This window comes from Pimephales promelas, chromosome 3, assembly GCF_988280905.1.
Source record: "Pimephales promelas chromosome 3, fPimPro1.hap1.1, whole genome shotgun sequence".
NCBI lineage: Eukaryota > Metazoa > Chordata > Actinopteri > Cypriniformes > Leuciscidae > Pimephales > Pimephales promelas.
The window spans coordinates 5,560,437-5,573,145 of record NC_142771.1 but is presented as its reverse complement, the minus strand read 5'-3'; the positions used below and the strand labels follow the sequence as shown (position 1 = coordinate 5,573,145).

Below are 12,709 nucleotides of genomic sequence, written 5' to 3'. Positions count from 1 at the left end.
CTCGGCTTGTTGAAGCTTTTGGTTTCACCGTTTATGTTATAGGCTATATGTTTTATTTTTCAGTTGATAATTCGTGTTTAGTAGATCAGGCAGAAAAGCAGGACAGGTTGGGCTAATAGCCTTAGACATGCGTGACCCAAAACCATCCCATTCTACCATTGGCCAGAAGCTCTGCAGCGCTTCATTTAAAGCCACCGCAACACGCCTCCCTAAAACAGCATCACGCAAACCCATAATTTCACCAACAAATTAAACATTTCTTAGAAAACTAATCAGAAATAAATAACTTGAAACTAGCGATTCTAGGTTCTGTTATTAATTATGTACATTTGGGGTTTATATTATTACATTATATATTGTTTAATGAATGGGTATGGCATTATTTGGAGTCATGTGTGTGTAACCATGATGGTGTTTTTTTTATGTGTGTGACACTGTGCTCCTTACATATATTGATGTGTGCCTCAACTTGTGTGGAAAATTAATGGCGAACTTTGAATCATAATGTGTTTTTTTACCACCTGTATTATTATGGTGGTTATCAGTATTTTACAAAGATATAAAGCAGATTTTAATGCTTTAGTGAAAATGAATAATAACATTTGTCGGCTAATGAAACATAAGGGTTGTCCCATAAAATCAAAATGATTGCTACTGTATAATGCTAAATTACTGGGAAACAGAGTTGATGTTTCATTTATTTATTTATTATGCCAAAAATTTAAGTCCAAAGTAAGGTTGCTACAATATTTTTACGATAAAATACTGGCATCCAAGCTGGTGTTTTCTTACCGTAAATTTCACAGTTTTTTTTTTGCCCGTAAATTTAAGTCCCGTAAAACATAAAAGGTTGCCACCATATTTTTTTACGGTAACCACAGCTGCCGGTATTTTACCGTAAATTTCAGCGTTTTTTTTAACAGTGTATCGAATGCGTTCGATATTAATTTTGATATTTAAAACATTTGTAATATATTTTGATACTTTTGAATATTGACTGTTAAACTATATTCTGTTAAAGTGTAAGAGAGTTGAGGGTTTTTTTTTCTCCCTGTGAGGGGTTAGGGGAGAGCGAGGCACAACCTAACGCATTTTGGTTTTGGCTAAATTAATGAAAAAATAATTAGGTTAGATTAATACTTTTTTACACAAGCAACACATCTCTGCTACAAATGAACACTTAACGTTTTTTTCTAGGACCTACCATTTTCGTACAGTTGCACTGAAAGTGACAGAAGTGCAATTGTTAACTTACCCCATGTGCGGGGTTAATTGTAACAGACAGAGGGGTTAGTTGTAGCACTTGTGTCTAACACACATAATTCAGGACTATTTTATTTGTATAGTTTGATATTGTTCATGCATCTGTATAGACAGATATCCATACATCCATCCCTCATCCAATCATCCTTCTATTATGGATCAATATCATGGATGGGGACATAGAAAGGGGCTGCACAGTCTTGTAAATAATAATAAATAAAATTATGAATATTGTAATTGCAAATGAATTAGATTTGTGTGTGGCAGCTGCATGTACAATTATTATTATTAATAATAATAACAACAACAACAGTAACAATAATACAAATGAGCTTAAAATGAAAAATTAAAAAAGGGTTTATTGCATTGATAACAGGCAATATTTTTAATAAATAAACAAGTTATCATTCATAGTACACTAAATTTTAAACATTTTAAATTCCAACATTGTTTGTGAACGTCCAACAAAGTTAAATGTATAAATAAACACTCAAACCTGAAAATTTGTGTGGCTCCGTTTTCCTTTGATTATCATTGTACACTTGGAGGCTTAGTTGTAACACTGTGTTAGTACTAACCCCGCTGTGTATTACATATTTTAAGCCTAGTTAACAGTCGCTAGGAATTGCTGACATGTTTCAAAACGGTGCTATGTTTGAGCCAACAAGACAGTGATTAAGGCAATATAAAGTTAGATTTGGAAGCGTATACATCCAACTCAGAAACCGAAAAAAAAACCTATGATGAAAAAAATTACTTTCATGGTGTCAAAACACTCTTTGTCCAGTATCTTCACGAAATATAATCAAAACTTTCCGCAAATTCGCAGGAGACCGTCTTCTGGCTGCAAGAGAAAAATATCGGAAACACAGCCTGCTTGATCCTGACGAACTATGTAAACGGTCTGTGTTACATTTAACCCCGCGTTAGGTTGTGCCCCGTGCTCCCCTATATCTACTATATCCAGTTAATCCAATGATAGGATAAAAGTTTCAGGTAAATAACAACAACAACAAAAAAAACATTAATATTGTTATTTGACACTCATATTTAGAAAATCACAAAGAGATCATTTTGAAAATCACAGAATGGCACAGCTGGTTTTATTCTTCTGTTTTTCAACTTCTTGTAGTAGCTCTTTTATTTCTTCTTCTCTGTGGTCTTTCAGGTGTTGATAGAGTTTCTCCAGTAGTTCGTGTTGTTTATGACGTTCTTCCAGCATCAGTTTGAGCTCCTGAATGTGCTGCTCTTTTCTCTCTCTGAAATCATTCAGTTCTTCTGCTTGTTTTCTGGCTTCATCTTCATGTTTCTTCTTTATGACTTTTATTTTCTCTTCATATTCCTTTGTAATTTCATTTTTCTCGTTCTCTTCTTGTTCTTTTCTCTCCTTATCATCTTTTTCTCTTCTCCTTTTCTCTTTATCTTGCTCTTGTGTCAGATCTTCAATCATTTTCTTCCATTTCTTTCTTTCTTCTTCTCGTCTTTCATCATCATCTCGCTTTCTTTTCTCCCACTCCTCCTTTCTCTCTCGCTCCAGTCTTTCATAATGTCTTTTCATTTCAGTTTTCTTTTCTTCATATTCTCTCTCTTTTTCTTCTCTTTCTCTTCTCTGTTTCTCTCTCTCCTCCTCTATCTTCTGTCTTTCTTCTTCTCTCTCTCTCTCAAATCTCTTTCTCATTTTCTCCAGTTCTTCTTGTTTTTCTCTCAGTTGTTCTTCGTGTTTCTCTTTTCTCTTTCTTTCTTCTTCCTCTCGTTCTCTCATCTGTCGTTTCTTTTCATCCTCCCATTCTCTCTGCTGTCGTTTAATTTCCTCTTGAGTCTCCTTTCTGTCATTTTCAGCCTCTTTTAATTTTCTTTTCCATCCCTGTCTCTCTTCCTCTTCTTCTTCATTCCTCTTTTTCTCATCAGATTCTCTCTTCTTTATTTCCTCTTTTTGGTTCATTCGTAACTCTGCTATAATTCGTTCTTGTTCAACTTTCATCTTTTCTTGATCTTGTCTGTATTTCTCTTCTCTCTTTCTATCTTCTTCTTCTTTTTCTTTTTGCTGTTTTTCATACTGTGATATCTGATATTTAATCTCTCTCTTCATTTCTTCTATTTTTCGATGATATTCAGTTTTTTGCTGTTTTTCCTCTTCTGATCGTTTCTGATTTTCAGTCTCTCGTTTCTTTTGTTCTGTTTTCTCTTTTATTTCAAACTCTCTTCTCAGCTTTTCCTCTTTTTCTCTGAATTGATTCTCCATTTTCTTTCTCTCCTCGTCTGCTCTTTGTTTCTCTTCCTCAAGTCTCTTAATCATATTTTTCTTTTCCATCTCATATTGAGCTGTTAATTTTTCATTTAGAACATGAATTTCTCTTTCTCTCTCTTTCATTATTTGCTCCATCCTCTTTTTAATGGACATCTCTGCCTCCTCAAACATGCAGTTAGTGAAGTATCGACCCTCATTGGTGTTTTTCACTTCTTCTATCATGTTCAACAGGCGAGTTACTTGAGTTTTGTCATGTTTTTCTCTGTTGTTGAAAGCCAGGAATCTGTTTCCACAATCTCTGATCAGTTTCTTCAGTTCAGCACAGTTATATTTGCACACATAATCTTCTATGGACTCATTCTCAAGATCGTCTCCTCTAGTGAACAGGACGATGCTGAACTGAGCAGCTTTATGACCAAAGATCTTCTTTATCAGATCCATAGTGTCCATTGCCTCCTTGGTGAATCTTCCCAGACTCAACACAATGATGAACACATGAGGTCCAGGTGACGACAGTGAAACACATTTCACGATTTCTTCCACCACTTGATCAGTTTGCAGTGTTGTGTCAAAGAGTCCTGGAGTATCAACAACAGCGACTGATCGACCATCAACTTCACCAACTCCCTTCTCACACACAGTCGTCACTGAATCTGGCCTTAATTGGCTGTGGAACTCATTTCTTCCCAGAATAGTGTTTCCCGTTGCACTCTTTCCACTTCCTGTCTTCCCGATCAGCACAATTCTCAGACACTCATGATCATTTGATTCACCTTCAGCACCTGAAACATAATGTTGGTAGAATTAATAAAAAAAAGGAAAAATCAGATAAACTTTTGGTGATACAAACTACTGATCAGCAACTGCAGAAAAAAAGTGCACAGCAATGAAGGGGTGACACGAGTCTAAAACATCAAGAGTGCAAATAAGACACCCCACCACACACACACACACACACACACAGAGAATATGCAAGAATATGCAAAATAAAATAAATAAATAACCAAAAAAAACTCACTCAAATGCACGCACACACACAGCAAAATCCCCAGTGTTAAATTAACACTTTAAAATTGTGAATTATATAAACTCTGAGCTGAGTGTTAAATTAACACTGAATCAGTGTTAAAGTTAATGATACAATTAAGTGAATAATTGAGTGATGATTGAGCATTATTGAAGACACCTGATGTTAACAAGCAGAATCACTGAAGGAGAAAACCGGAATTTTTAAGTCACCATTATGGAGATCAGTGTTTGCTTAAGTTAGGCTCTTGATCCTTAAATCATTAACTTTATATTTTGTTTGGCTACAGTACATGAGTTATAACAGCCAGATGAACAAATAGAAAAGGTGATCTGATGATGATGGTTATTTTAACATAATCATTCTTTCACAATCATTTGACCTGATTCACTGAATTCATATAGAGCTTAAATTCTGAGTTAGGTTTACTTATTAATTATAGCAGCAGTGACCTTGTACAGCGTAATATTTTTAATGCTGACAATGTATTCAAAATAATTTCTTAAAAGCTTTTCTTATACAATTTTTTTACTTCTCTACAATTTTAAGACACACAGACATCAATAATTAGGCTGTGAATCTCAACAATGGTAACAGTTATAAAGCATGTTGCATTGCATTCTGGGTGCCACCAATCAAAACTCATTCATGGCTCCTATCATGCATTGCTGCGTGAATAAATAATGAGCTTATGTTCAGAGGTGATCTGTTTGTCACCATTGCTGAGATTAGTATGTTAATTCTTGATGTCTGTGTGTGCCTAATTAAAATGTTTGGGGATTTTTTAAAATATATATTTTTAATAATTTTTCATTGAAAAGGCTACAAATGGTGTGTCCTAAAATGACCGTGCTGATAAAATCCTTAAGGTAATTTTAACTCAGAATTTATGCTCTTGATGAGTTCAGCGATTCAGGTCAATTAATGATTTTGTTAAAACACAGCCAACACCATTAGATCATCTTCTCTATTTGTTCATCTAGCCGTAATAACTCATATACTGCAGCCAAATAAAATCTAAAGTTAATGATTTAAGGGTCAAGAGTCCAGCTAAACCAAACACTGATCACCATAATGGTGACTTAAAAAATCATTTTTTCTCCTTCAGTGATTCTGCTTGTTATCATCAGGTGTTTTCAATAGTGCTCAATCATCACTCAATTATTCACTTAATTATCTCATTAACTTTAACACTGCTTCAGTGTTCATTTAACACTCTGCTCAGAGTTTATATAATTCTCACTTCTCAGTGTTAATTTAACACTGGAGATTTTGCTGTGTACACACGCTCACTCACACACAGAGAGAGAGAGAGAGAAACTGTCTGCATTGTTTTCCCTTTTTAACAAATGTTATTGTTTGATTGTAATCATAATGCAAACCTGATACTTATCAAAAAAATAAAATAAACAAAAAGTTGTTTTTTTAGAATATCTAAATATATATCTAAATAAAAAAATGAATAAGATAGAGAAATCATGTCTAAGTGATCACCCGTATTAGACCTACCTATATTGTATTTACATAAAGCGTTCACAGACAAATTTGTTTTATGTTTAGGTCTATATTGCTTTTATTTCCCCGGTGTCGAAATCAAGCAAACATAAATGTCAGGCAACATGATTCCTGGCTGCATGTCAAGTCCAACATTTTGTTTAAATTGATAAAATTGTTCGTTTTAGTCGAATTTTCGCAGTTTCCCCTATTAAATCCAGTCAGGCAGCAGATCTTTTGCCACTCAGTCAGGCTGAGGGGGGTTGTTCCGGCGGGAAAGTGACGTCAATGCATTCCCTCTATATTAAAATGCAATTATTATTATCAATGCATTTTTTTTGTTCAATTAGGCTAGCTAATGCAATTCAACATTTTTCTTTCAATTGCCAGTTTGACTATTTTATGCTCTTTCTCATAACATAAAGAAATGATTGTGCACAAAACAACACACAATACAGAGCACAATACAAAAATCCACTCACCTTCTGACTGAATCTTCTGCTGCAAGTCTTTGATCATACTTTCCATTTCACTCAGTTTTTCTTCCAGTTCATGTCTGACTCTGTTCTCTTGAGCTTTCACATATGTCTGAAGTGAATATGGTATAGTCTTCATCTTCTCTATATAATCCAGCATTTCTGGGATCTGTCTTGAATTTTCAGGCACCTTTAAAAACATAACTCTGTACTGACCTCCACAACGACTGATTAACCTCTGAGAATCTGTGCTGGATTTGACAAATTCTGTCACTGGTCTGTCAACACTGAGATCTGAGATGAAGAGCAGCATGAAATGCTCTTTGGAGTAAAATATCTTCTGGATCTTCTCTATTTCTGCTTTGTCTTCATCAGTCAGAGGACCAACAGGAACAATGAAGAGGAAAACATGAACTCCAGGATCACAGAGAGACATACAGCGGAGAGTCTGACGCATCACTTCCTCCTCTGAGAGATGATTGACAGCTGGAAGCTCCACCAGACTGACCACACATCCATGAACCTTATTTTCTTTCTTCACACACTCGTTACCTCTTGCTAGCTGACTTGAAGGTTTTAACGATTTTCCTCGTAATAGTTTGGACACAGCGACCTTTAGTGATCTATTGCTTCCACACAGCACCAGGTTCAGCTTCTGTTTTCCAGATAAATTAGCTGACACTAAAAAGAAAAAAAAACATACATAGTCACAGTTTCACAGAACACGTTTTTTTTAAACTCCAATCAGTTTAAACCACATTATAGCTTGATGAGGCTTAATTACCAGTTAAAAAAGACACTCTGATGCATTTTGTACCAACTGCAAACGTCTAAATGATGATTGCGAGAGGCCAAAGTAGAAGGAATTACAATAATCCAGCCGTGATGTAATAAAGGCATGGATAACGGGAAATTATTCTGAGCTGGCAAAATCTATTTTGACAACAGAACTAATCTGGGGTGCGTTTCCCGAAAGCATCGTTAGACAACTATGGTCGCAATTTCCATTGAACTCTATTGGTAACGACGGAACTTATGACCATGGTTGGCTAACGATGCTTTCGGGAAACGCACCCCTGTTTGTCAAGGCAGAGTTCTGAGTCAAGAATGACACCCAAGTTTCTGCCATAAGGTTTAATAAATGGGGTGAAGTGACCTAAATTTTGCACCAAAGTGCATCTTGCCTTGGGAGAACCAAAAATGTGTGACAAGACTTAAATAGTGACAAGACTTCTGTCTTATCACTTTTTAACTGGAGAAAGTTGGTAACCATCCAAGTTTTGATAACTCTGAGACAGACCAGAAGAGATTGTATTGAATCACTAGATTTTAGAGGCAAGTACAACTGTGAGTCATCTGCAGAGAGGTGAAAATAGATGTTGGGACGAATCGATTTTGGACTTTGCTTTCTTGTATCATCTTAAAAAAAAAGTATAAATAAAAAACAATGCACACATAATATGTTTACACTACATACTGCTATTCCCAGATCACAAGTATAACAGTTGGGAAGGCTGGTGTCCTTGTTCCGTTTTCTTCTACTTTAGCTTTCTGTTCCTCTTTCTGGAACAACAGTTAACTTCTAATTTACTTCTACTTTAGTCCCTTGTCACATGAGTTTGAGTTTAATGTATATTAAAGATGGTTACACTTAAACTTTTGTAATAAATATTTTTTTTCACAATGCAGGTTTTTGTGGAACACTGTTAGTAGCTTTCAGAGCCAGCAAGTTAAAAGTTCAACAAGTACTGCTCAGACTGTTTACAAATATACAAATTACAGAACAGAAATATGTATTTCTCCCAGTTTACACGGCAACACATAACCGGCGTTTTCAGAAATCTCCAGTTTTTAGAAATAATCGTTTTCAGTGATAAAAACGGCGTTTTCGTGTAAATGAGGGAAATATTTCCCTGCGTTTTCCAATCGTGTAAACGGGGCCTGTGTGTGACTAAACATGATCATAATTGTAAATATTCACAGTGTTTAAAAAACAACAACACTTATTTAACAAAAATCTCATTGTGCTGAAGAGAAGAGCATGTGCTTCAGTCCAAGAGGAGACAAATAAACATGATATGCTCCATGTTGCTATATTTAAAAGACTTTAAAATCTATTGCAATGATGTCTGTTAACTTCTTTAAATTTATGTTTTTTTATTTATTCATTTACCACATATATGGAAACGGCGTTTTAGGTTCTCTCTTGTCGATTCTGGGGAATCTGATTGGCTTGCGTGGCTTTATCCTTAACCCCTACACTGCCACCAATAGGTTTGGCATAGTTATGATGGCTCTCGACGGCGTATTTATTATGCGGGTGTGTGAACGATGTTATTTTTGAAAATGGAGAGGGGGAAATATTCGTTTTGCTAAATACCCGGCTTTGTGTAAAAGTGGCCACAGTCATCAAGAATCAGTATATGAATCTCAACAATGGTGACATGCTTCATTGTAATATATAACACAATATGTTACTACAATATATTATTTCATGTATAATTTTAGGATCTATTTTATTATACTTAACTCACTGGATTAGGCACAATTTAAAAATACAATCAGGTCTAGTATCAGTTACCTCTGAGAGTCAAAGCAAATTTTAAAACCTTTTTCAAATGTATTTTACTGAAACTATATGTAATGAATTACAAATTTAAAAGAGCAAGTCTGAACACTTACAAAAGGGACTTTCTTCACTTCTCATTTTTGGTCTCTCTTTGGGTTTTCCAGAATCATTGTGGCGAGAACTTGTGCTTTTGTCGTCTGAAGTGATTGGCTCTTCATCCACAGACATTCCTTTAAAATCATTAAATGTGTCACATCTGAGATAGTCTTCCTGGTTTCCCTTGCCCATCATATCAACCCATTGAAATATATCTGAGTGCAATTCTGTTTTTGTTTCATCCAGCTGCAGATGTCCTCCTCCACAGTCCTTAATCAACTGATGAATAGTTTGCATTTGCACCATAGTGCTGCCTCCAATCAGTTGTGCAGTATGACTGATCATAGAAGTAATCAATCCGTGTGTCTCTTTATCAGTCGTGAGCACAATAGTGCGTTTAATTGCTTCTTCACTGAATTGTTCCAGCACATATTTGACTCTTCTCATGTCCCCCTCAGTGAAGTCTTCATACTGCAGTACGAGTATGAACACATGAGGTCCTGGATCAGACGGAGACACACACTCTCTCACTGTGTGTGTGATCTGATGATCTGAGATGTGTGGATTCAGCAGATGAAGAGTGTTAATGACGGTGATGTGTCTGTCCTTTACCATCCCACTGACTTTGGTTATATTGTTCTGCTCTAAAGCTGTCGGCTCTTCACTCTCACGCATATCTATTCCCAGGATCAAGTTTCTGACTCGACTGTTTTCTGATACATTCTTACCCAGAAGAACAATCCTCAAATCACACACTGGAAAACAAAACAAAATGTTTGAAAAATGATCGAAAAATCAGCCATATTTACATGGTACTATGTATGTACAATGTAATCTATTATTTAACTGACTTACTGTTAGGACTGTCAGCAAGTAGACTTCCCCGCCTTTGCCTCTCTGAAAATAAAATCATCCATATAGTATCAGATGTAAAGAATAAAATGTAATTGAATCTTTAATGATCATGTCAGATTGATCACAATTGATCACAACAGAACGTTGTGATTTGATTCAAATTCACTGTAAAATATTTTAGGAATTTCTGGAAAAAAGTTATCAAGAAAAACATAAAAAAATAAATAACAAAATGACAGAGTGTGTGTACATAAAGTGTTTTCAAGTTTTTTGTCAAATTCTTGCTGCATATGATGTGACTTAATCTAGGTCTTAATCTAATCTAGAAATTAAATACACACCTAACAATACTATCAGTGTCAAAGTGATAAATCCTCTTCATATTTTTATTAAAAAAGAATTATATCCAATTTGAAAAAAAAAACCTGACTTATTATCTGGTTATCTTTATTTACTCCATTGCCACATTATATACACATTTCAACCTATCTTCTACATTTATTGTAATTTAATTTGTTGCCTACCCATTCTGGGTGTTATTTCACCATCAGCAGCCTCAAGCGTTGTGTTGAAATCTGACTCCTCAGCAAATTGCTCCTGCTTTCGTTTGCATGCACATGACGAACTGCAAACACTCTATTCTCACACTGCCACACATTTGATTGTGGGCGGTCCGTGGCTGTATACTGCTTTACTCTGAGGAGCTTTTCAGTTCAGACTCTTTTCCTTGATGCTAACAAAAGACAGTCAAGAAACTGTTGTAAAAATATCCTATTAACATGGATTAGTTTGAAAGAAGCAATGTGTGCAAATACATTACAGATTTTTTCAAGTGAAACAGAAACAACAGCTTCCCTAATGTTGTAAAGGGACATATTCGCACTTCTCTGTAGCAAATTAGCTCTATGAAATATTAATAATCAATCATAATGTCACCGATCAAGCAGTAAAGGCAAGGCACAAGGTCAAGGATTTGCAAAAAAAAAAAAAAGTTTTATTTAGTCTACAAATAAAACAAAGTTTCAAATCATTAGAAAAAAGTAACAACAGAATTAATCAAAGTGGGTCTCAACTAAACTGAGGTCAACATAACAAACTGTTTGTGATTTAATTGTTAATTGCAAAGAAAAATAAATGCATTACCGCAACACATAACTTGTTATAATTGATTATGAATATTTGCATCAGTTAATGGGGTTAACTTGATGTAGCTACATTAACATTACAACCAATTACTCAGTTCATCCTGTGAACACTCAATATTGGTTATTTATTGATTAATTAACCCATTTAATCCCAACGATCACAATACACTCTAAAAAATGCTGGGTTGTTTTAACCAAACTTTGGGTCAAATATGGACTAACCCAGCCGTTGGGTTAAATTTTTACATTACATTTTTAACCCAGCATTTTGGGTTTGTCCATATTTGACCCAAAATTGGGTTAAAACAACCCAGCATTTTTTAGAGTGTAGTAACCGTAATAGTACCCATAATTTTTTTTTCATTTCTAAGGCTATAAAAGTGTTACTGAAAAATCTATCAATGCATTTCTAGAAGATCTTGAAATAATAAAGGGTCTCAATGAAATATGTGCAGTGTCGCATGTTTACTGTAAATAGTCACATGACCAGAGCTGTTTATTTCCTGTTTGTGCCAATATAAGAGGATGGCAGCAAAGCTCCCAAATAAGCGATTAGTAAAGTATGTTAAATTAAAGATAGGACATAGATTTTTGGTACACATCATGTTCAAGGTGTCTAGTATTGATAAATGCATTTGCAATTACTCAACTTTGTTAAAATTGTTCATAGAACTCACAAACATGTCAACGGCAACAATAGTGACCGGTGGGATAACACATTGTATCTAAATGCCAATACACAATACCTAACTTTCTACCTAATTTTACATACAGACATACATGTAAGGGAAAAAATTCCTTTAAGGACAAAAGCTTAGACTGCACCACATGGGCCAATCACCTCCTCAAAAAAAAAAACATTTTTCTAAAGGCCATAATGACTATAACGTTATATAATATAATGTTAACGATTATCTATGCCACTTATCCCGCGATTGCCATAGAGTATTGTAAAAACTTCTGTCCCCAAATCAATATTTGACGCGATTTGACCCGTATTTTGAGCAGAAACTGTTGACTTCTCCGTCGCTTACCTCGTCTCTAGGTTTCCCTCAGAGGAGTTTTGCCGCTCGCTTCGCACAACCAAATGTCACTGCAGCCTCTCAGAAGCTAGAAAGAAAACACAAGAATCAGTTAGCGATGTATGTTCAGGGGGCGGGACTCGGATCTATTCTCCGTGTGTGTTATTGGTCATTTTCTCCAACGCGTGCCAAAAAAAAAAACAAACAAAAAAAAACAACGGATCGCATCAAAGCGCCAAAAAAACGGAAGAAGAACAATACACAACGGGCTCTGATTGGTCAGCTTGGCCCAGTGTGTTGTGATTCGCTAAGCTGGTTCACGCTCTCCGGAAGCGTCACGCCCCGTTACCAGTTGCACGTGCGCCCTTGTATTGTATACATAGGCGTCAATATTGCTTTATGAAAGACTTAGAGAATATTAGTGGAGAGGAATCGAGCAGCTGTTACTGCTGTTTATGTTAAAACAGGCAAACATGTCCATGCTTTTCATACATTCGTTCTACCTCATATTATA

General features: G+C 35.4%; 1 protein-coding gene across 1 annotated transcript; it reads right to left on the bottom strand.

The window, feature by feature from the left end:
- Positions 1 to 685: 685 nt before the first annotated feature.
- Positions 686 to 12,404, bottom strand: LOC120463175 (GTPase IMAP family member 8). The gene is made up of 6 exons (XM_089129012.1): positions 12,208 to 12,404; positions 10,553 to 10,761; positions 10,029 to 10,070; positions 9,191 to 9,928; positions 6,515 to 7,189; positions 686 to 4,293 (listed from the first exon to the last, which is right to left on the bottom strand). Exons 2-6 carry the CDS (start codon positions 10,554 to 10,556, stop codon positions 2,345 to 2,347), a joined length of 3,408 nt encoding a protein of 1,135 aa, XP_088985138.1. The 5' UTR covers positions 10,557 to 10,761; positions 12,208 to 12,404; the 3' UTR covers positions 686 to 2,344.
- Between the last annotated feature and the right edge of the window lie 305 nt (positions 12,405 to 12,709).